At 43.3% G+C, this 20,873-nt stretch overlaps 1 protein-coding gene across 1 annotated transcript in view; it reads left to right on the plus strand.

Moving 5' to 3' along the window:
* Window positions 1-20,873, plus strand: part of HMCN1 (hemicentin 1) — a 162,797-nt gene that overhangs the window by 73,646 nt on the left and 68,278 nt on the right. The window contains exons 23-40 of the mRNA XM_062497861.1: window positions 462-589; window positions 1,869-2,141; window positions 3,015-3,110; window positions 3,505-3,699; window positions 4,475-4,605; window positions 5,223-5,370; window positions 5,835-5,961; window positions 6,977-7,131; window positions 9,076-9,354; window positions 10,105-10,386; window positions 11,328-11,436; window positions 12,005-12,174; window positions 12,442-12,596; window positions 13,330-13,453; window positions 14,760-14,861; window positions 16,632-16,784; window positions 19,830-19,981; window positions 20,720-20,843. Coding sequence (XP_062353845.1) covers window positions 462-589; window positions 1,869-2,141; window positions 3,015-3,110; window positions 3,505-3,699; window positions 4,475-4,605; window positions 5,223-5,370; window positions 5,835-5,961; window positions 6,977-7,131; window positions 9,076-9,354; window positions 10,105-10,386; window positions 11,328-11,436; window positions 12,005-12,174; window positions 12,442-12,596; window positions 13,330-13,453; window positions 14,760-14,861; window positions 16,632-16,784; window positions 19,830-19,981; window positions 20,720-20,843 — 2,903 coding nt within the window. The remainder of the gene's footprint in view (window positions 1-461; window positions 590-1,868; window positions 2,142-3,014; window positions 3,111-3,504; window positions 3,700-4,474; window positions 4,606-5,222; window positions 5,371-5,834; window positions 5,962-6,976; window positions 7,132-9,075; window positions 9,355-10,104; window positions 10,387-11,327; window positions 11,437-12,004; window positions 12,175-12,441; window positions 12,597-13,329; window positions 13,454-14,759; window positions 14,862-16,631; window positions 16,785-19,829; window positions 19,982-20,719; window positions 20,844-20,873) is intronic.

The following is a 20,873-nucleotide window of genomic DNA, read 5'->3' on the forward strand; positions in this document are numbered from 1 at the left end:
ATTATTTACTGGGGGATAATGGCAATTCCTCTGAAACCAGAACTGGCAGTTTTGAATCAAAATCCTGTCTTCCATCTTGAATCAGTGTAACATCATTTTTTGCCAGGATGGAGCAGTAATAAAAGTCTTAACTTTCTCACCCTGCTGACCTGAGCTAGTAAAAAATTTTAACAACAGGGTGAAGAGCTCCATTTCTCTGCCTCTATCACATTTTAATAAGTCCTACAAATATCTAGAACCAAATTTTTTAATTTGGGTCTTAAATTTTACATATTTGCTATGTATTCTGAATACAGGGGCCCCATAAAGAATTAGAAAAAAAGTGAGTAAATACAAGTCATAGTTGCATGATATGGTCAGAGTGGTGTTATTTTAGCTCGTAGCAGTCATTAGCAGCGTGTAAGGAGAGGTCATTTGCCTTTCCATATGTGTTTATATGGTTTATCTGCTTCTTTTTCCAGACACAATTTGCTCCCCTCAGGGTCAATGAAGATCAGTGAGACCCAAGTCTCAGACAGTGGAATGTATATCTGTGTTGCCACAAACATTGCTGGGAATGTGACTCAGTCAGTGAAGCTCAGTGTACATGGTAAGTTGGAACTCCGGGGTTCGCCATCTGCAAGTTTCCACATGGAACTGGGCATCTTTAAGAGGTTTTCCAAGTTTTTTCCTAATTGACATTAAATCCTCTCAATTGTTCTTTCAGTTTGTATTATCTTCATATGTGATTCACTGATTTTGTGGGAAGGAAGTATTGTATAAACACCTACAAATACATAGATATGTGTAAAGGTGTCCAGTGGCTCCAGCCCAGGACCTGTCCCTCTCCCTCTTCTTACCTTTATCTTATGTTGCTCTTTTGTCTCTCTCCTGATCTCCCCATACTGGGGCCCAACCACTGTCTCCTAAACACTCACAGAGTGTCAAGTCTGGGAAAATGTCACTTGTTACTGTTTCAGGCATTTTTAAAAAAGTCTTTTTATTGCCAATGATTCTTAGGAGAAAAAAAACCCAAAAAACAACATTGTGGCAAAAGACTTATGGTGGATTTATATTATTCTGTAGGACTGGTGAAATCACTTCCAGTCATATTTTATCTCCTTGTCTGAACTTGTGTTTGGAAATGCACAAAGGTCAGGGATTAGGGAAAGGAAATTAAAATGCCAAAAAAGGAAAATGTGATTAACTCTATCATAAAAGCTTTTGAATTATTTTGTGTTATGAGGAGCCAGTACCCACAGATCTTCCAGTGTGCTCCAAATATGACAGTACTCATGGGAGTTGTGCAGTGTGGCTTGTTCAAATCAATTCAGCACCAGGGTATCTCCCATACTATTCTGTGCAGAGAACGTGCAGGGCTGCTTCTGTAGTCACCTGAGGGCATTTGATTTCAGTAAATAAGGAACGTTTTCTAAAATTATAAATATAGAAAAGAATTTCGTAGGATCATAAAATGTTTGGAGTTGAAAGAGACTTTTGAAGGTCACCTAGTGCCACCCCCTACCCTGGGCTGGGACAACTCCCACTATCCTAGGGTGCCCCAAGCTCTGTCCAGCCTGGCCTTGGAAACTTTCAGGGATCCAGGGGCAGCCACAGCTTCTCTGGGCACCCTGTGCCAGGGCCTCCCCACCATCTCCACTGCAGATTTCCTCCTTATACCTGGTCTGAATCTCCCCACTCTTAGTTTAAAATAGTTCCCCCTTGTCCTGTCCCTCCATCCTTTGTCCTTCTCCAGCTCTCCTGGAGCCCCTTTAGTCATTGGAAGGGGCTCTGAGGTGTCCCTGAACACCCTCAGCTCTCCCAGCCTTAGGAATGATCCTGTACATTGTTTATTTCACATTTCTGTGGACTAAACTTGCCTTCCTCAGTTCCTCCAAGGATCCAGCGTGGGCCTCGAGTTCTGAAAGTGCAGGCTGGGCAGCGAGTGGAGCTTCCCTGCAGTGCCCAGGGCATCCCTGCCCCATCAGTCTCTTGGTTCCAGGGCACAAGTGCCATGCCTACAGACGGGGGGAGGTTCCTGCAGAGCCCGAATGGTGCTCTGGGCATTAGCAGCATCCAGCTCCCTGATGCTGGCATCTACACCTGCGTGGCCACCAACAGTGCTGGCAGTGACACGGTGGAGGTCACAGTACAAGTGCAAGGTACTTGTTTGGGGCCATGCTCCTGCTGTGGCCCAGGCTGGCATGGGGTTGGGACCCTGCAGGGCAGGGCTTTCTCTTGCTTGCAGTTACATGATGCAAAAACCATATCTGGTTTAGATGTTATGTTCTGATGTTACTTGAGGAGAATTAACATGAGCAAATAATCTTTGGAGAGGTTGCAAAAAGAAAAAAAAAAGAAGCATGCACTCTCTATGTATATATATTTAAATTAAAAAATGGTGTTGAAATGGTGAAAGGGTAAGTGGTCAATGTGCCAATTTAAATACGTAGTGTAACTGCTCACCTGAGGGGCTGACAGATGTCAATGGAGCATGACTGACTTAAGCTAAGCAGGAGCTGTTTCTTCTTTGCAGAAATCTAAAGGCAACATTCTGATCCCTTTGGAATAGAAATGCTGAGGAATGCTTCCTACAGACAAGAAAGAACTCTCAGTAACTTAATTATAAAGAATATTCTATGTGTAGTCTCAGTTTGCACAGGAGTTTAAAATGAGACCGGGGAACAAAGGATGGCAGTAGCACTGAAATATGTGGTGTGTGGAAAAAACAGTTAAAATAATACTTTTCAGATTATGCAGAAACATTGCCTTCAAAATAAATACAGCAAGATTTAAAGAAAACTATTTTCTTTCAAGTTTGAAAGCCTCTTTGTACTGCTTACTTCCTCAATATTCCCACTGAAATGGAAACTACTTGTGTAGTACCCATTCTAGTCAGCATAAGAAGGGTTATTGGAATAACCTATTGGAGTGACCTGTGTGAATGAGTGAGACTTAGTGTTATGTATTGTCAAATTGTATTTTTATATTTGGAGCAGAGATCAAGCAGTTTTTTGGGTCTAATTTTCTTTCAGAGCCTCCCACTATTGAGGACCTAGACCCTCCATTCAATAGCCCCTTCCAAGAAAGAGTGGCCAACCAGCGCATTGCGTTCCCGTGCCCTGCAAAAGGTGAGTGTCTTGGTTACCCCTTGTAGTGACAAAAGGATCTTCTTCTGCTGACCATTGCTAATTGCAACGCTGCTGTAAAAATGTCTGATCCACACAGTATTTTCCATGTATGCTTTATATGGAAAAATTCAAACTAGCAGTGATTTAAATAACCACTGCGTGTGGAAGTCCTGTGGAAAGCCATTGCTAGCCAACAGGGATTTTACAATATTTAGGATGAAGATGTTTAATGTTAAAATCATCCTAGAACAGCTGGGGCTTCCTCTTGGAAGCTCCTGGCCTCCCTGTGTGTTGTCCTTCCAGCAAGACTTCCAGCAAGCAGCAGGAGTTGTTTGAATCAGTCTTGTTCTGAGCTGAGTGAAGCCTTTGTGGCCATTTCCCCTTTTCTTTGCAGGTATTCCGAAGCCTGCCATCAAATGGCTGCGGAACGGGAGGGAGCTGACCGGGGCTGAGCCGGGGCTCTCGGTGCTGGAGGATGGGACCCTGCTGGTCATAGCTGCCCTCACGCCCTTGGACAATGGGGACTATGTCTGTGTGGCAGCCAATGAGGCTGGGAGCACACAGAGGAGATACAGCCTGAAAGTCCATGGTAAATAATATATATAGCCCTTGGGGAGCTGGCTTGGAAAAGCATCTTGTTTTCTTCTTGCAAATTGCATGGCCTAAATCTGCCCTTGTGTAGAACTTAGAGATTGAGGGATAGGTCTGCATTTCAAATGAGAGAAGAGTTACCAGAATAAACACAGACTAGGAGATTTCTAGTTGCTGATAATCTTCTTCTAGAATCCTAGTTAGGAAATAGAAACTCTGTCACTTCCCATGACAGTTAGTTAGTTAGTTCTAATGCCTGAGCAGGATTATGTCCTTGTTTAGAGAAGAGCAGGAATTCCATCTCGTGCCAGCAGGGCTCCTCAGTGGGGTTGGAATTTACTAATCCACCACTTAAGGCCATTCTTTCTGTATTCATAGTGGGACAAATGATAGATGGGATTCTTGGGCATGACTGGACCAGTGAAGAGGAAAGATGACTCTGGAATATGCTTCTTTCATATGCCAAACAAATAACACTAGGTTTCAAGATTAAATTTCAGATTAATTTTAAGATTATGCTCTTAAAATGTGGATGTTGCTTCTGTTAGAGTGAATTTCCCTGAAAGTCTGTTATTGAGCAAGAGAAGACTTTTTTTTGGCAAAGAGAAGAAAGGACGCAGGGAGAGATGTCCAAAGCCTAAAGACAAATGGAAATGTTGGGAAGGGAATGAGAAGGGTTTGAGAAATTTTGATTTATAGTGGTCCTTGACTGGGATGGAAAGGAGGAAGGGGGAATAAGAAGACTTAAGTCATAATATTGAGGTTTCTTGCAGTTCCTCCTGAAATTAGAGATCAAGATAAGGTGACAAATATATCTGTGGTCGTTCATCATCCTGCAAGTCTCTTCTGTGAAGTAACTGGTAACCCCTTTCCAGTCACCGCCTGGTATAAGGATGATATCCAGGTATGTGGGGTTAATCTAACTGTGTACTTTTGAGGGCTTGGTGTGAGAATTCACTCAAAATAAATATAGGTAAATGTCTTTATGTATATTTAAATGTTCTAAGACCACCTCCACAAAAAGGCAGCTAAATACGGCTCATCCATTAATTCTGCAAGTCAAATGTAAACTCTTTATTTTCAGTATTCCCTTAGGAATTGGCCTTGGCAATCCACTGGTGTTTTAGATGCATATCCATGCAGAGGGAACCAATATTGCCATTTTTTTCATTCTGTAGATGGAGAAATAAGAACTTTTGGAGGAGAATTGAATTTCTCAGGATTATCCTAGAGTCCTCTCTTTCTACCTGTAGCTGATAGGTTGTAGTTCAAGATGAGGAGAGGTCCCTTTATGCACTCCTGGCACTGCCTGTTGCTGCTGGTTGGAGTTTCCCCATTCCCTGCTCTAGGCTGAGCTACAAACCATATTGAATGCATTGCGGCAGGAGATTAGTGCTGAAACTGAAAGGGGAAACAGATTATCATTCCACTAAAACTACCATTTTCTTATAAAAATCCAGCTGTGATACTTGGCTGCTGTAGCTTGGATCACATAAGGCTAATGTCTTGGGTTCCTCTAAGGTTGTGGAAAGCAGTGCTCTCCAGATTTTACACAATGGGAAGATACTGAAGCTCCTGAAAGCTACTACTGAGGACGCAGGACAGTATTCGTGCAAAGCCATAAATGTAGCAGGAAGTTCTGAGAAGCTGTTTAACCTTCATATACTTGGTTAGTTCCATGGCTTTGGGGTTGATTTTTATTTGGTTTGGGTTTTAGTTGGTGATTGGAAAAACATCTGATATTTAAGATGCCAATAAATTTCAACTCATTATAAGTAGATTCTTCCACTCACTGCCCATGAATTATTGGCTGCAGAAGCACTGATTGCTTAAATTTTGCCGTTCTTGTAGCAACACAGACAAAATGTTGCTTTTGATTTCTGGGCTTTGGTGCATTGTTTTGTACTTGGGGTGAGCAGTGTGACAAAGGGGTGTTCCCAGGTACAGTTCACCAGTGCAGGTGTGGAAGTGCTCGTCACAATAGACAGGATGTGATCTGCAGAATTTCCCCTCTGTAGTGAACACTAAAAGTGTTTCAAGGGAATATTAAGATCCACTGCCACATTCCTTTCAGTCACAGGGCACAGCTTCCCTGGCTAAATACTAGTCCTTTCTTAATGTTTGTTTTTTAAGTTCCACCAAGTGTAATAGGTGCAGATACACCTGGTGAAGTGGCAGTCATCCTCAACCAGGAAATCCGTCTGGAATGCAGAGCCAAAGGCTTCCCTGTGCCTGACATTCACTGGTTCAAGGATGGCAAGTGAGTACATTGCAGCTTTTGTGGTTTATGTCAGGCTCTTCCTCTCCTAGAGCAGAGGGGAAGGAGGTGCAGTGTTTAACTACTTAGTGTTAACTTAGTGCCATCAGAATTTGGGGTGGTGTGAGGTGGTAAATTCTTTAATCAAAACTTAACATCCTATTTTTCTTTCTGAACTCACCCATTATTGACATTTGCAGAGCAGATTTTGGGTTTTTGAAGCAAGATGATGGTTGAAGCAAGATAAGCAGAACTATTTCTTTGAGTTTATTCTGTGAGTTACTCTACCTGGATTATTTTATGTGCATCATTAGTTAAAGTGCAGTTGTTTAGCTGAGGTGATTTTTTCACTGATAGACAGAAGTCATATCAGATGTTTTGCTGGCTAGTGCATTGTGCTGTAAAGGAGGTTGTATGTACATATATATATATATATGTATGTATGTATATAGTAAGTGTTTAAAAACATTTATAGTCTGCATGTTTTCCATTCCTCATCTCATCTTCCAGGAAAGCAGACCAGGAGACAAATTCTTAAATATTAGCTGAAAACCCAGCTGGGCTGGGTGTTTTTTGGTGTTTAGCAGGTTAGTTCAGTATAGGCACTGGTCAGGACTCACAGATACTCTGTTGTGACAGTTCCTTACTCTTTGCTATGGATATGCTGTTCCTGTGTAGTAGTTGACCTTTTATCAGCAAAGGCCTGGCATAACTAAATAAATTAGGAAAAGGAGCTGAGGTCAGGTGTGTGACTGACTCTGATGCTGACGTCCTGGAGGTCTGAGCAAAGTTACTTTTTGTGGTTTGATTTCTTTTAGAAGTTAGGAGTAGAGTTAATCATAGTAGCTTATCACTGCTTGGTGATTCTTGTGATTAATGCCCTTAATTTAGTGCTAAATATCACTCTTGAATGGTACAATTACTGCCACCAAAGGACCTCTTCTTCTTACCCTCAGTTTAAATTAATGCTGAAAGGGTGGGGTCAGAATTCTGTGAAGCAGAATGGTCTCTGTTTCAGGCCCTTGTTTTTGGGTGATCCCAACATTGAGCTCCTGGACAGGGACCAAGTTCTTCACATCAAAAGTGCTCGCAGGGTTGACAAGGGTCGCTACCAGTGCAGTGCCACCAACACTGCTGGCAAACAAGTGAAGGAGGTCAGGCTCGCTGTCCACGGTAAGTTCATGGAATGCCTGATCCCAGAAGATCCTCTTGTTTTACTCTTAATGTTTCTTATTGAATAGAGATACTCAGGCAAATGCAAATTAAGTCTCTGATACTACAAAATTTGTGTGGTAAATTAATTTAATAATCATGTGTTCACAAAATTACCTTTTTGAGTATTTGTACATATAAAGTTAAGTGTGGATGTGGTCTTCACAGGCTTGAAAAACACCTTGAAATGTTGCTTATGTGCTTCTTTTTCTAATTAGTGAAAGGAAAACATTGTGAAGGGTGTTCTCAAGTTCTGCTGTTAGTTTCAACTGAATTTTTACTATCACATTGTCTTTATTGTTTTGATCTGTCTTAGGGAGGAGAAATTTCGTAAGATTTTGATTTAATGCACATTTTGCCTTATTTTTTCTTAACCTGGTGTCAGGATACACCCTGTGCTTCATGGGACTCAGAAATTCTTGTGCCAGGAGTGTTGAAGGGTAGGGATTTGAGTCTGTTAGCTCTCAAGTCCTCCCTTGCTATGGATTTGTTCCTGAACACTGTGTGTGATTCTGTGAACTTAATGTGCATTATTTCCCTCATCTGGGACATTTGTGAAGCACAGAGCACCCACAGGCACAGGAATGTGGCTGCACACCAGTTGTGGTGAGACCTTTTTCTATCAGAAACAAAGAGAATGCTGGGAGGACTTGCAGGGGGTTGTGGCTGAGATTAGTGGAATAAAATGGCTTCCCCCCCTTCCCCCCAGATAAAATCCTCGCAGATGAGTAAATTTATTTCAGGTTCTTCAGGAAATACTAATTTATGACAGCAGAATGGAATTTCTCTTTTATATTTCTCATTAGTCCTGGCTGGACAAACAGAAGCTCACCGAGTAAGTGAGGAACCTCAATGCTAATTCTTGCTAGTTCTTTTTCTTAGCTGTTTAGCCCTTTTTTTGACTTTGATATTTTCCCAAAACACCATATTAAAACCATTCCTCATCTCTGATAGCGAAATGCCGTTGCTTTTGAACTGGGTGTGTTTCAGCATATTCAGTGGATTTGGGGTTTTGATACAAAAAAAAATTAATTAGTAAATATTTAATTATGGTTTGATAACTGCAGGACCTCTCTTGGGTGCGGATTCATCTGTTCACAGACACTTTGCTTTACATTTCTGCAGTGTTGTTTTCAGTGACCGCTATGGAAGTCAGGAATGTGTGGATATACTGAGCATGTTTGGCAGCAGAGGAGTCAGTGTGTCTGCCAGATGTGTCTGGTCCTTTCAGCAGCCATAAATTTAGTCATTGCCAATTGCACTGTATTTTTATTGCTTCTATAGAGATTTATGGACTCTTTATACTGGCTGATTTACACAAGAGCTTGTTTGCTAGAAAAATCCGAGTCCTGCTGCCTAGAGAGCAAGGGAAATGACTATGGGGCTGAAAAGCTTCAAAAATAGGAGCATAAAGCAAGACTGTTAAGCTCATACTTAGTCTCAAAGTAACTGACTTCATCCTCAAAAGTTTGGAGCATGGAGCAGTTCCCACTGCCGCTGTGGAGGCTCTTGGGTGTGTTTGGTATTTTTAACAGCAGGATCCTTGCTGGGAGGATGCACGTCCCAAGGCATGCAGGGATGGCTCTTTCTTGGATGGAGACAGGGAAGAAGGCTACCCAAATGCATTGCAGGAGGCATGGAGGCCCAACTGTCCTAACCTGGCACCATGTTGGAGCCTGGTGGCCTTTTTGTTGTGTTTTCTTCATGCTTTTCCCCCTGTGTGCCTTGAAGGACTGTACAGGTGGTAGATAAGCTCTGCTAGGCAAAGAACCAAACAAAACACAGCAGGAAGTGTTGGAAGACTGATGAAGATATTTTATTCTTACAGCATTCTAATGTTTTGTTTAAATCTGCACATAATTGTGGTCTAAGGATTTAATGTTATTGTTTTGTCTTTTGAACTAGTCCCCCCTAGTATTAAGGGAGGAAACATTACCACAGAGGTATCGGTGCTCCTCAACAGCCTGATAAATCTGGAGTGTGAAACCAAGGGAATCCCTGTGCCTACCATCAGCTGGTACAAGGATGGGCAGCGAGTGATTTCCAGCCCCCAGGCTCTGTACGTGGACAGAGGGCAGTTCCTGCAGATCCCACGGGCACAGGTGGCAGACTCTGCCCAGTACTCGTGTCGTGTGAGCAGCGCTGCGGGGGCTGCGGAGAAGCTCTTCCGTGTGGATGTCTATGGTGAGAGACAGCTCCTGGACTGCTTTTTCGGCCTCTGCAGCCTGGCAGTGGCTGATTAAATTCTGGCCTCTGTTGGCAGGGAGGGAGATTTAGACTATGTTTTATGGGACTCTCCAACAGCTCTTGACTTCACGGAATCACAGAATGGTGTGGGTTGAAAGGGACCTTAAAGCCCATCCAGTCCCACCCCTGCCATGGGCAGGGATGCTTTCCACTGTCCCTGATTTGCTTCAGGCCCCATCTAGCCTGGCGTTGGACACTTGCAGGGATTCAGGGACAGCTACAGCTTCTCTGAGTGCCCTATGCCTGGGCCTCCCCACCCTCACAGGGAAGAGTTCCTTCCCAATAACCCACCTAACCTTGCCCTCCATTCACTGGCCTTGGTACCATGCTTTCTTCTACTCACCTGTTTCTTTTCCATATATATCCATTCCCTATCTGACATCTGCATGCTAAACAATGCTTACTTGAAAGAACCACTCTGGATGACATCTTTAGTGTACTCCTTTAAGTCCTTCTTGTCTAGTTCTTCCCTCTCAAAGTACTGCATATCCTCTGTTTTATACAGCTGGTCAATTCTGAGCTACATCATTTGACTGCTCTGCCTTGCCTTGCCCAGCAGCAAATTCTTACCTGAAATCGTGCATGACATGATGGCCGATGGAGCCAGAGTGGGCAGAGCAAACCCTTTTTCTCTTAATGCATTATTTGGCTACAGAATTAATGGCATATATTTCTTCCATTTTGCAGTTCCTCCAGTAATTGAGGGAGATGCTGACACAGCCCACAGCAGGCAGGTGGTTGCTGGGAATTCCCTGACGCTGGACTGTAAGGCTGCTGGAAACCCTCCCCCTCTCCTGACCTGGTTAAAAGACAGGGTTCCAGTGAAAGCAAGTGACAAGCTCCATGTCTTGGCTGGGGGGAGGCAGCTGGAGATCCTGAACACTGTCGAGGCTGACCAGGGCCAGTACTGGTGTGTGGCCACAAGCATAGCTGGAGAGCAAGAAATCAAGTATGACGTTGAAATCTTAGGTGTGTGAGTTGCAGATTTATCAGGTTCCCATAAACCCAAGATGAAAAGTTTCCATAAAACCTATGGTTTTATTTTTGTTGGTATTAATATATTGAGATCAGTTAGTCACTCTCTGTATCTAGCTGAACCTGGGTACTACACAATTTTTCTGTCCAGGGCTACAGAACAGTTGAAGACTTTTACTTTCAATTTAGTTCCTGAAGGATTTTTTTGCATGTGTTAGGTAAATATTATTCACAGTAGCCTCTAAAATCTTCTTACTCATCTTCAGAGAAGAAAATCCCAGAAATCTGTTAAAAATATCACTTACTAGTTGCTTCTGGGAGAGGACATCTTTCTCTGAATTTCAGTTGTGTTGTGTGGGTTTTGAACCTTAATACTGAAAAAAATACTTTCTCTTCTGTATCCCTTGAATCCATTACCACAGTCTGTATCTCAGCAGTCCCTTCTGAAAGTCTTGAGGTCTTCTGACATGGAAGAGAACTGTAAAGAACTGATTCTTAGGTTTTGCTCACTTGAACATAATACTGGATGCAGATGTAGAGCATCCCTTCTGCTTTTGCAGGTAAATGTCACTGGTCTTGATAGTGGAGGAGCTGTGCTTCCTTCCCAGAGAGGATGAGAGGGTAAAGAGGACCTGGAAGAGGATCCTCTGCACCTTCGTTTTCTCCTTCTGCTGACACAGGGTGCCAAAAGGCCTCCCCTTCCCACCCATTCGCAAGGTTCTTCTGACAGAATCTGGAAAACCCAACCAAATCAAAAACAGTAAAAAAGTGAGCAGTGATTTGAAGGCACAGAATATCACTGGGCAGATGTTTCCCTTCAAAAAGGAGCAGTGGTTCATAATGAATCAGTGTGTGTTTAACAGTGCTATTTGAGAGACTTGTTTGGTATTTCTGATGTGTAAATCTTTGTATTGGTGGATTTTTCTCTCTTACAGTGCCACCATTTGTGGAAGGTGGGGATGAGCTCTTGGGCTACATTGTGATTCTCCATAGCCCTTTGGAGCTGGATTGCTCAGCAAGAGGGACACCGTCACCAATTATAACGTAAGGGCACTGGTATGACAGTAGAAAAAGTACAAATAAATCTGCTGGTTGATTAGGTGAGCTTTTGAGACACCTGTGTTCATCCATTGTGGTTAATGAGTAGAGGACAAACTCCTGACTCCACTGATAGCACCATCAGGCACTCACTTGGCAACATCAGGATTTTGTTTTAAAGTAGTTTGGTTTGTTGTGCCAATATCCATATCCTGGAGATGAGGATAGAAAACAAGAGCAGACAAAACTTTTAAGTCCTTTGCCAGTGTGACTTAATGCACCCTTTTCTTCTGCTACCCCTGATTGGTTTTGCCTTGGAAATTCCTTTCTGCCTCTAGTGAAATCCGCAGTCCCCTTTCTGACATTGTCTTTAGTGGCTGTTCCCCAGTATTCCCTTCTGATAAACCCTTCAATCCATGGCATTCAAACAAGGGGAATACATGATGCTTCCAGACTTCCCTAGAAATGAAAACAGAGTTACTGAGGCATTCTGTTTAATAGAATAGCACATATTTCAAGATTGTTGTTGATATTGCTCTCACTGACAACTGGGATGGAACTTCTGTTTTGATAGGTGGTTCAAAGATGGCCAGCCAGTTGGAGAGGAGGCTGGACACAAAGTCTTATTAAATGGACAGAAACTTGTCATCTCTAAAGCTCAAGTGTCAGACAGTGGCCGCTATAAATGTGTGGCTGAAAACAAGGCAGGACAACATGAAAAGGAATTTGATGTTACAGTGCATGGTAGGTTGCTCAAGGTGGGCGGGAAGAAGAAGACTGCTTTTATATCAAATTGCTGGCAAGAAGGCGCTCAGAGTTTCTATAAATGTTTATTTACATTAGCAGGTTGAAAAACTGGAGGCGAGATTAGATGAAATAGAATCATAGTATTGGGTGGGTTGGACACCTTCCACTAGATCTAGAAGTAGGAGTAAAGCTGCACTTACCTCTGTATATTTAAATGTACATGTTTAAATGAGGCAACATTTTTGTTTCTGGTGCTTTTTGCAGTTCCTCCAACCATTAAATCAGCTGAGCCATCTGAGAGAGCAGTTGTGCTCTACAAGCCTGTGAGTCTGCAGTGCATAGCCAGTGGCATCCCCAGCCCTTCCATAACCTGGTTAAAAGATGGACAGCCAGTAAACACAGCCAGGGGAAATATCAGAGTAAGCATGATTCTTTTATGGGATCCAAACCATGGAAGGTAATTGCCATAAATTATACATGTTAGTGCTTCTTTTCCTTTTGCTTCCCTCACACTGTGAGGGAAGCAAAAGTGCTTAAGAACCATCCTGCATAGTGAGGGGCTTTTTACCTGATTAGGGTGGTGTCTCAGGTAATAGCAATGTTCAGTAGACTGAATCCCACTAGACACCTCATATCAGGAGAGTCCATAACTGGAAATTCAGAATCTGTCTCCTTCCAGTTGTACTTTGCCCTTCAAGGTCAAATGGTTATCTGCTGATCATGAGGTGGCTCTAGCCACTCATCCCTGTGAAGTGGGATTAGCTGAGCTGCTCTGTAATCACTGGGGCAGCCATCTGTAATTCCTTTCTCCTGGTGAGATCCTGCCTTTCCATGAAGAGCCCTCCCCAGTGCTTCCATGTTCCAGGGGTGAGTGCTTGCAGTGGCTTTGTTTTCCCATGGCTGGAGCAGTTTTTGGCACCTTGCCCGCGGTCTCCTCTGCCTGCCTGCCTGCCCCTCGCCAGCCAGGTCTCCTCACACCCGTGCATTTCCTGATGCTGCTGTCCCAGGGACACAAATCTGTGACCCAGCAGCGTCCTTGTTCCATGAGCTGGGGTTTGGGATGGGGTGAGCCCGGCAGTGTCTGCTCACACCCTCTGGCCCAGCTGTGCTGGGGGTGGTGGTGTCACACATCCTCTCTGTGTTTGGGAACAGCTGGAGGCCTCGGGCCGTGTCCTGCACCTTGGCAAGGCCCTGCCTGGAGATGCTGCCCTCTACACCTGCGTGGCCACCAACGCAGCCGGGGAGGCGCAGCAGCACAGCCGGCTCCACGTGCACGGTAATGAACGGGGCTGTCCACACAGTTCTTGCACCTGGGCTTGCATTGCTCTGGCTTTTCTCCTGGCTCTCCACATCCACCCCTTAGTTCTCTTTCTCTGTCCCACTCTGTTAGTAAGGAGTGAGGGCAAAAACTGGCTTTTGTAGAGTTTGGCCTCTCCTCTAACACCAAAAGACACAGAAATGAATGTATGTATGTATGTATGCATGTCTGTCTGTCTTTCCAGGTGCCTCTGCTGCTCAGAGGTATCCCAAAAAGCCAAACACATTCCTACTAACCCACCCCTGTACTCTGTGTTTCTGAATCAGCGTGTGATATACCACCACTGGCATTACTAATTTCATCTAAGCTTTTTGTGCTTGCTGGTATTCCCCTTGACCCTGGAGAATGGGAAATTTTTACAGGAATAACTTTTCTGAGAAAGGAGCATTTTCTTGTAAGAGGATTTTTCAACCTGTTTAAAACGTATTTTCTTTTGCAGCTAAAAACAGTATAAAAAGAATCAGGGAAACTTGAGAAGCTGCTGTTTGCATGTGAATTTAATAAATGCTCTCATCATGATTTACGTATATTTGGCTCAGAAGTGGTCATGAAGTGCTGTGCATTGCTAATGTGACCCAGTCCTTAAAGGAGATGTGGGAATCCTTGGGAGGTGCAGCAATAGACTGTGACACAGTATTCTCACAGAGTATGGATGTGTTGACTTTTATTGGCAAACCAAGCCAGTAACTGGAAAACTTTAAACTGAACAGAGGTTGCAGAGTCTCTGTGGATGGTATTTAGAAAGAGTAGCCACATTCAGACTCCGATAATTGCATCACAACGAATTTCAGTGTCAGTCCCATGCTCATAAAGCTCTCCTTTGCTGTCATTCTTCGTATTCAAACTCTTATTATCTGGCATTTCTGTCATGTTTCAGATTTTGGATCTTCAGGAAAGTAAAAGCTGTCTGCACCACTCAGTTTGCTATTACCAGGTGAAGTGAGAGGAGCTTGCCACAAGACAGGATTGCTGTTTTGTGTTGTGTACCCATTACTTGCAAATCTACTTTAAGTTCCATTTTTCCTGAAATAATGCAAAATTAAGAAAAAAAAGTTTTATTCCTCTTACTACTAATGAGATTGTATAATTAGAGAGTATTCCCATTTTAGAGATGGAAGTTTCTAGAGGTCTTGATCACCCAGCAACTGAAGCTTGTGCAACTCATTGCTCAAAGTTTCTCTGAGGGTAGATGACTTTGTGATTGGATGCTCTGCTAGCTGGGTGGCTGAATTAATGAAAACCTGCTGCTTTTGTCTTTTCCCAGAACCACCCAATCTGGAAAATGCAGGAAAAATATTAAATGAAACAGTGGTGGTGAATAATCCAATCCATCTTGAATGCAGAGCATCTGGAAACCCTCTGCCAGGTATCCATGTGCACCTCGGGGAGCATCTCATAAAGGGTTTCACTTTCATGTGTCTTTGGAAAGTAATGGATGTGCTGAATGTGGAGCTAACTGTGTGATCTTAAACCAGCTGGAGACTCTGTGATGGGAAATGTCAATGTATGGGCTGACATGGAGGAAGGATTGAGGAATTCAGTGATCCCCACTGATAAATGAGTGAAAACATATCCCAGAGATAATCTATTCCCTTGTGATGCCCTGTCCACATGCAAGAGCACTATTTAATTTCTACTGAATGATCTTTAAACACATTCACTTTTATCTCCTGTCAGTTCAGTATTAGTTAGTGTAAGGCAGACCTGAAATACTTCTTGGATTGAGTGTGTCTGTCAACAAGTCTTCCTGTGTCTAGGACTTTTTTAATGTGTGGCTGTTGTTACCTGGTAAGATATAAAAAGACACATTATTGTGAGAGCAATTTGTTGTATTAATTATTGTAGAGCAAAACAGGGGGAATAGTTACTAAGAGCTTTTATCTAATATAGCAAATCATTCTTGTGCTGATTATAGCAGCGTTTTCAGAAGAAAAGTGTTACTACATTTCAGATATGCGTCCAGCTTCTCCTTTTCTGCATTTTTAAGAATTAATTCACAGCAAACTATTATTTTGTAGAATAATTTATACTTATATTAAAAAATTAAAATATTGAGGAAGTAAAATGTTACAAAAGCATAAGAATTTTGCCTCTCTTTTATAGTCATTTTACATTTTTTTTCTCCTTTTATCCTTCAAATTTTCAGTTATTTCAGACCAAACAATTAAAATGATGGCTTTCAGATAATTTATGCAATAAGAACAGTTTGTTCACTCCTGGTGTGATGTGATGGCATATCCTGTTGTCAAGATATAACGTGAGTTAGGAAAGTTAGAGCACAGCTTCCCACTGGAAAAGAGAGAAACTGTATGCAAGTTTATCAGGCCAGAGCATCTTTAGTGTATGTGAGTCTTTCCCCAAAACCCCTTGTGTATTACAGATAATCCTTCCATGAGCAGTAATTTCATCTGAGTAGTGAAATGGTGCCAGCAAAGCCTCAGTGATCTATTCTTCTGATGGATGGTGCCATCTTTTGGCTGAGATGCAAAATCTGCAGATTTTCTTGGTTGTCAACTTCCTATAAAATTTTCTTCTGCAGTAGCACCAAGTATCCTGCTCTTTATTTTCAGTTTTTTAAGCTGCCAGTTGTACTTTGGTTTGGTTGCTTACGTTTTGATTCTTTGTCCAGGTAGTTCAGTTTAATACAGTGATAATTTAGGGTAAAAGGCAAAAAATTTGATGTATATTATGGAATCCTTAGATAGATCCCCCGTATTTGTTTGGATTGGAAGAGGCCTTAAAGCTCATCTCCTTCCATCCCCCTGCCATGGGCAGGGATGCCTTCATATTTTTGTGTGGTTTTAAACAGCTGCTTTTCACCTTGGTATAAGTAATTTCCCTATAATTTGCTTTGTGTGATAATTTCTCAATTTCAGAACACTTTTCCATAAATATATGGGGGGGTGTGGATGATAATGTTGAATTTCCTGTTGAATTGTGGGGCATAGTCGGTATTTTGTACAAATTTGGCTATTTGCTAATTTTGTTACATTTTATTGTTCTTAATCACGATGAGCGCTGCCATTGACTGTTAGATGTTGGCCTGTGTGTGAAAGCTGAGGTGGCCAGTGTGACGACTCGGTGGTGCCACGTTTGGCAGGGCTGTCAGTGATTTGTGCCCCTTCCTTCCCCGCAGCCGTGTCGTGGTCCAAGGACGGGCGTGCGCTGGGTGGCAGGGGACAGGTGCTGCACATCGAGAGCGCCCAGGTGGCCGACTCTGGCCTCTACAGGTGCCTGGCTACCAATGCTGCGGGCACAGCCGAGCTGCTCTACACCCTCCAGGTCCATGGTGAGTGCAGAACCACGGGACTGACACTGCTGGAGCTTGGGAAACACTTCTGAGAGCATTGGGTACAGCTGTTCCCCCAGTGCTGCCAAGGCCACCACTCACCCATGTCCCCTAGTGCTACATCCACACGGCTTTTAAATCCCTCCAGGGACAGGGACTCCACCACTGCCCTGGGCAGCTGTGCCACTGTCTGACTACCCTATCCATGAAGGAACTTGTCCTAACATCCAAATTAACCTCCCTACCCCCAGCACAACTTGAGGCTGTTTACTCTTGAGGCTGTGAGACTCAAGAATAATACATGCAAGCTCCACCTTTGCTTTCCTCCTTTTCCAGTTTGCTTAACAGACCTGGTGTCACTCATCACATGATCACAGAATCTCAGGGTGGTTTGGGTTGGAAGGGACATTAAAGCCCATCCAGTGCCACCCCCTGCCATGGGCAGGGACACCTTCCACTATCCCAGGTTGCTCCAAGGGCCATCCAGCCTGGTCTGAGATACTTCCAAGGATCCAGGGGCAACCACAGCCTCTCTGGGAATTCCATTCCAGGGCCCTCACCACCCTCACAGCCAGGAGTTCCTTCTCAATATCCCATCTAACCCTGCCCTTTGGCAGTGGGAAGCCATTCCCCCTTGTCCTGGCACTCCATGGTCTTCACTCTTTTGTTTTCTCACTGACATTAGAATAGGTGTTTTGAATGTGGGAAATGTGCCAAGGGAAGTTATTTCTAGGAAGAAGAATTTGTGGAAGAGGTATTTTGTTTAAGGGATCACTTGAGCAATTTGGAAGGCCAGGCAGTTGCTGGGTTTTGCTGTAGGTGACTTTGAAGCTCACAGTAGACAAAGGACACAGATCAAATGCTCTTTCATAATCCAAGAGTTTTAAAGAAAAATGTGCCATATCTAAGGGGATGAAGTGGAAGTGTGGGTGTTTGCTGACATGAGACACCTGAGCAAAAGCCCAATTGGAGCTTTTCCAGTGATTTCAGTGGCTTTTGGATGTGGCCATAATCCAAATTCTTATCTTTGATACGTGCATGTGCATGTAGCTGGTTTTCTGTGGGAGTCTTCCATTCAAAAGTGTGGCCCAGATTTGGCACAGTGTCCCCAGCTGAGATGTACACACAGTGTATGGCTCCTATTAATGTTAATTAATGAGTTGGGCAGTGTGTTTCCATGGATTTAATCGCCATCATGGGAAAAAACTGATGGGACAAGACACACTCAAACGCAATTAACCCCACCCAGTGATTGATTCCCAGGAAATCCTTAGAGCTAAGATCAATAGTCTAGTTAAATGGAAAATAGTCCCTCAGTCACATGCATCTTTTTAGGAGTGGCAGGATTTCAGCAAACACTTCAGAGTTTTCTAGGGAACTACAATTTCTTGACTAAGACACAGAGCTTCCCCTTCAAGAGCAGAGTACATGCAGTTGCAGCCACAGCTAATGGCATCAAAGGAACTAATTGCATCAAACTCCTGTCCATGACCCTGCTTCATTCACTGGTGTCCTGCCAGGCTGGCAGTAGAGGGGTGCTGGAATTCACCATCCAGAGGTTTATCATCCACTTAAGAGTTTATGAGTTTGAGAAAGCAAAACTTGAGGGTTTTGCCCTCTTTACCAGTGGAAGCAATGACTCCCTAATAGAGAGCAGGCTCAAATGCCAAGTACTGAAAGTTGTGCTACTTTTATGGAAAGGCTGTTCTAGATTTCCTTCATCACCTGCTTCAGTCAACTACAGGTCTTGTTCACCAATTTCTGTTGTTAATAGTGTTAAAACCAATGCTTGATACTGCAGGCTTAACACTGAATGGAACCAGGCAGAATGACTGAAGTAAGCAGGTGGAATTCCAATGTAGTTAGAATTCACAGGATTTTATTGTATTATTTTTTTCACTTCTTTCTCCCCACTACAGCTTTCTCAGGCATTCGAGAATAATGAATGCCCTTGCACTGCAATAGAAGGAACTCTGTGTGTGGGGAAAAGATTAAAAAATTATAAAGTCCTGTGCCTTTTTTCTGCCCTTACTGCTATTACTGAAATATTTGCACGAGTGAGGAGAATCACAGAATCATGGAATGGTTTGGGTTGGAAGGGACCTTAAAGCCCTTCCAGTTCCACTCTCCATGCCATGGGCAGGGACATCTTCCACTAGCTCAGGTTTTTCCAAGCCCTGTCCAGCCTGGCCTTGGACACTTTCAGAGATGGGGTAGCCACAGCCTGAATTGCAGGCTCTTAGAGGTTGTTAAATTCATTAATTAATCTTAGTTTCAGTGCTGAATTTTATACATGTTTTCTCCCCTCACACAGGATGATACATGTGAGTAGCTCACACCATTGTCTTTCCTTTGCAGGAGTGACTTTATGCATTAAGTTTTTCTCTGATACTGACTTTTAAACTTTATCACTAAGTCATTAGTGGTAGGAGCAAACAGAATAATTTTGATTCTCCTAGTACATGAAACATCTTCCTTTTTAAATAATTCTTGTCTCCCTTTCTACCAGAGCCCTACAACATTTGCTAGATGATGTGCCTAGAGTAAGTGCTTTAGATGTTCCATTGCAATGTTTTGTGTCATCAGAGAGGCAGATGTTTCCCAGTCTAATCTGGTAAACATTTCCATGTGCTCTACCAGGCCAATTTATCACTCTTTGTATGGATTTGCTTTATGTGGTTTATATGGTAAACTCTTTTATTTAATCCCCACCACTCCTAGAATCTTTCACAAAGTGTAAATGAAATAGTAGAAAAGTTTGAGGGAATATTTTCTGGCTTTATGGTGTGGTTCCTGGGTTTCACAGCTGTCCTCTGGGCTGTGGGCCCAGTCCCACATATCTTGCTCACCATAGTTTCACTGCCTGCTCATGTTAGGGAAGAGCAGGATCTGGTACAGAGCAAAGATGTGACAAGAGTTCAGCAGGAATAACATGAGAAAAGAGTAAAACCATCCAAAACTAGGTAGCCTGTTTTATTTCATTGTGATTAATACTCTTATGTAGCTGTTACGGCCCTTTTTCTGTGGTTTGTTTTTTTTTTTCAGTTCCCCCATCCATCTCTGGCAGCAGTGACATGGTGACAGTAGTGGTCAATAATCCAGTGAGACTGGAGTGTGAAGCTAGAGGCATCCCTGCCCCTATCCTGACGTGGCTGAAGGATGGGAGCCCTGTGTCCAGCATCAGAAATGGACTCCAGGTACCAGGGTCAGATCCTGCTCTATGGTGTTCCCTGTTCTGGAAGGAGGCTTTTAATTCAATGCAGTTTAATGGAAGAGAATAAGCTGTAGGATTTTGGAATAATTATACAAGGCCTTTTGCTCTGGGTTGTGTGAGTTTAGCTCCACTACTGTGTGAAGTGGAAGACAGAGATATATTGAAATAAATTGTTCCTTCCAGCTGATGTCATACTGAGTAAGTTTGCATCAACGAATTTTCCACTTACTATGAAGAAGAGGAAATTGGACCAAATTCCTCTGCTGAAGAGATCTGGAGAGCTCATTAAATAAAACAGTAATTTAATAAAGAAAACCAACCTCTGATATAAGGAGGTCTTTCAGAGGTAAAATGGGAGGCCATGGTTGATTTTTGGAAGTTGATTTTATACCCTGAAAGGTAAGAGGAGGAATTTGTGTTCTGTGGGGACAGCCCAGGGCAGAGATGAAAGGTATGACTGCATGTTTGAAGCTGGTAGGAGGGAGGGAGGGGTGTCCACATCCTGCAAAATCTTGAGAATGCCAGGAATTCCCTAGGGACTGGCATGAAGTTAGAGTTCTGCTTTTGCAAGTCTGGATTAGAAGAGAACACTGGAGTGCAGGGAGATGGTGGGAAGCAGTGCCAAAACAAGCGTTCCGTCTTGAAATGAACCCTGAGAGCTCCCTTGCCTGTGTCAGGCACACACTGGGGTGTGCCTGAAGGTGCTGTGCTCCCGTTGCAGGTGCTGTCGGGGGGCCGGGTGCTGGCACTGCCCAGTGCCCAGCTCAGTGACACGGGGACGTACACGTGTGTGGCAGTCAATGCTGCAGGGGAGAGCCAGAGGGACATCGACCTCCGTGTTTATGGTGAGTGACAAGTGTCTTTCTTCTGATTCT

Source organism: Cinclus cinclus, chromosome 8 (assembly GCF_963662255.1).
Source record: "Cinclus cinclus chromosome 8, bCinCin1.1, whole genome shotgun sequence".
In the NCBI taxonomy this organism is placed as follows: domain Eukaryota; kingdom Metazoa; phylum Chordata; class Aves; order Passeriformes; family Cinclidae; genus Cinclus; species Cinclus cinclus.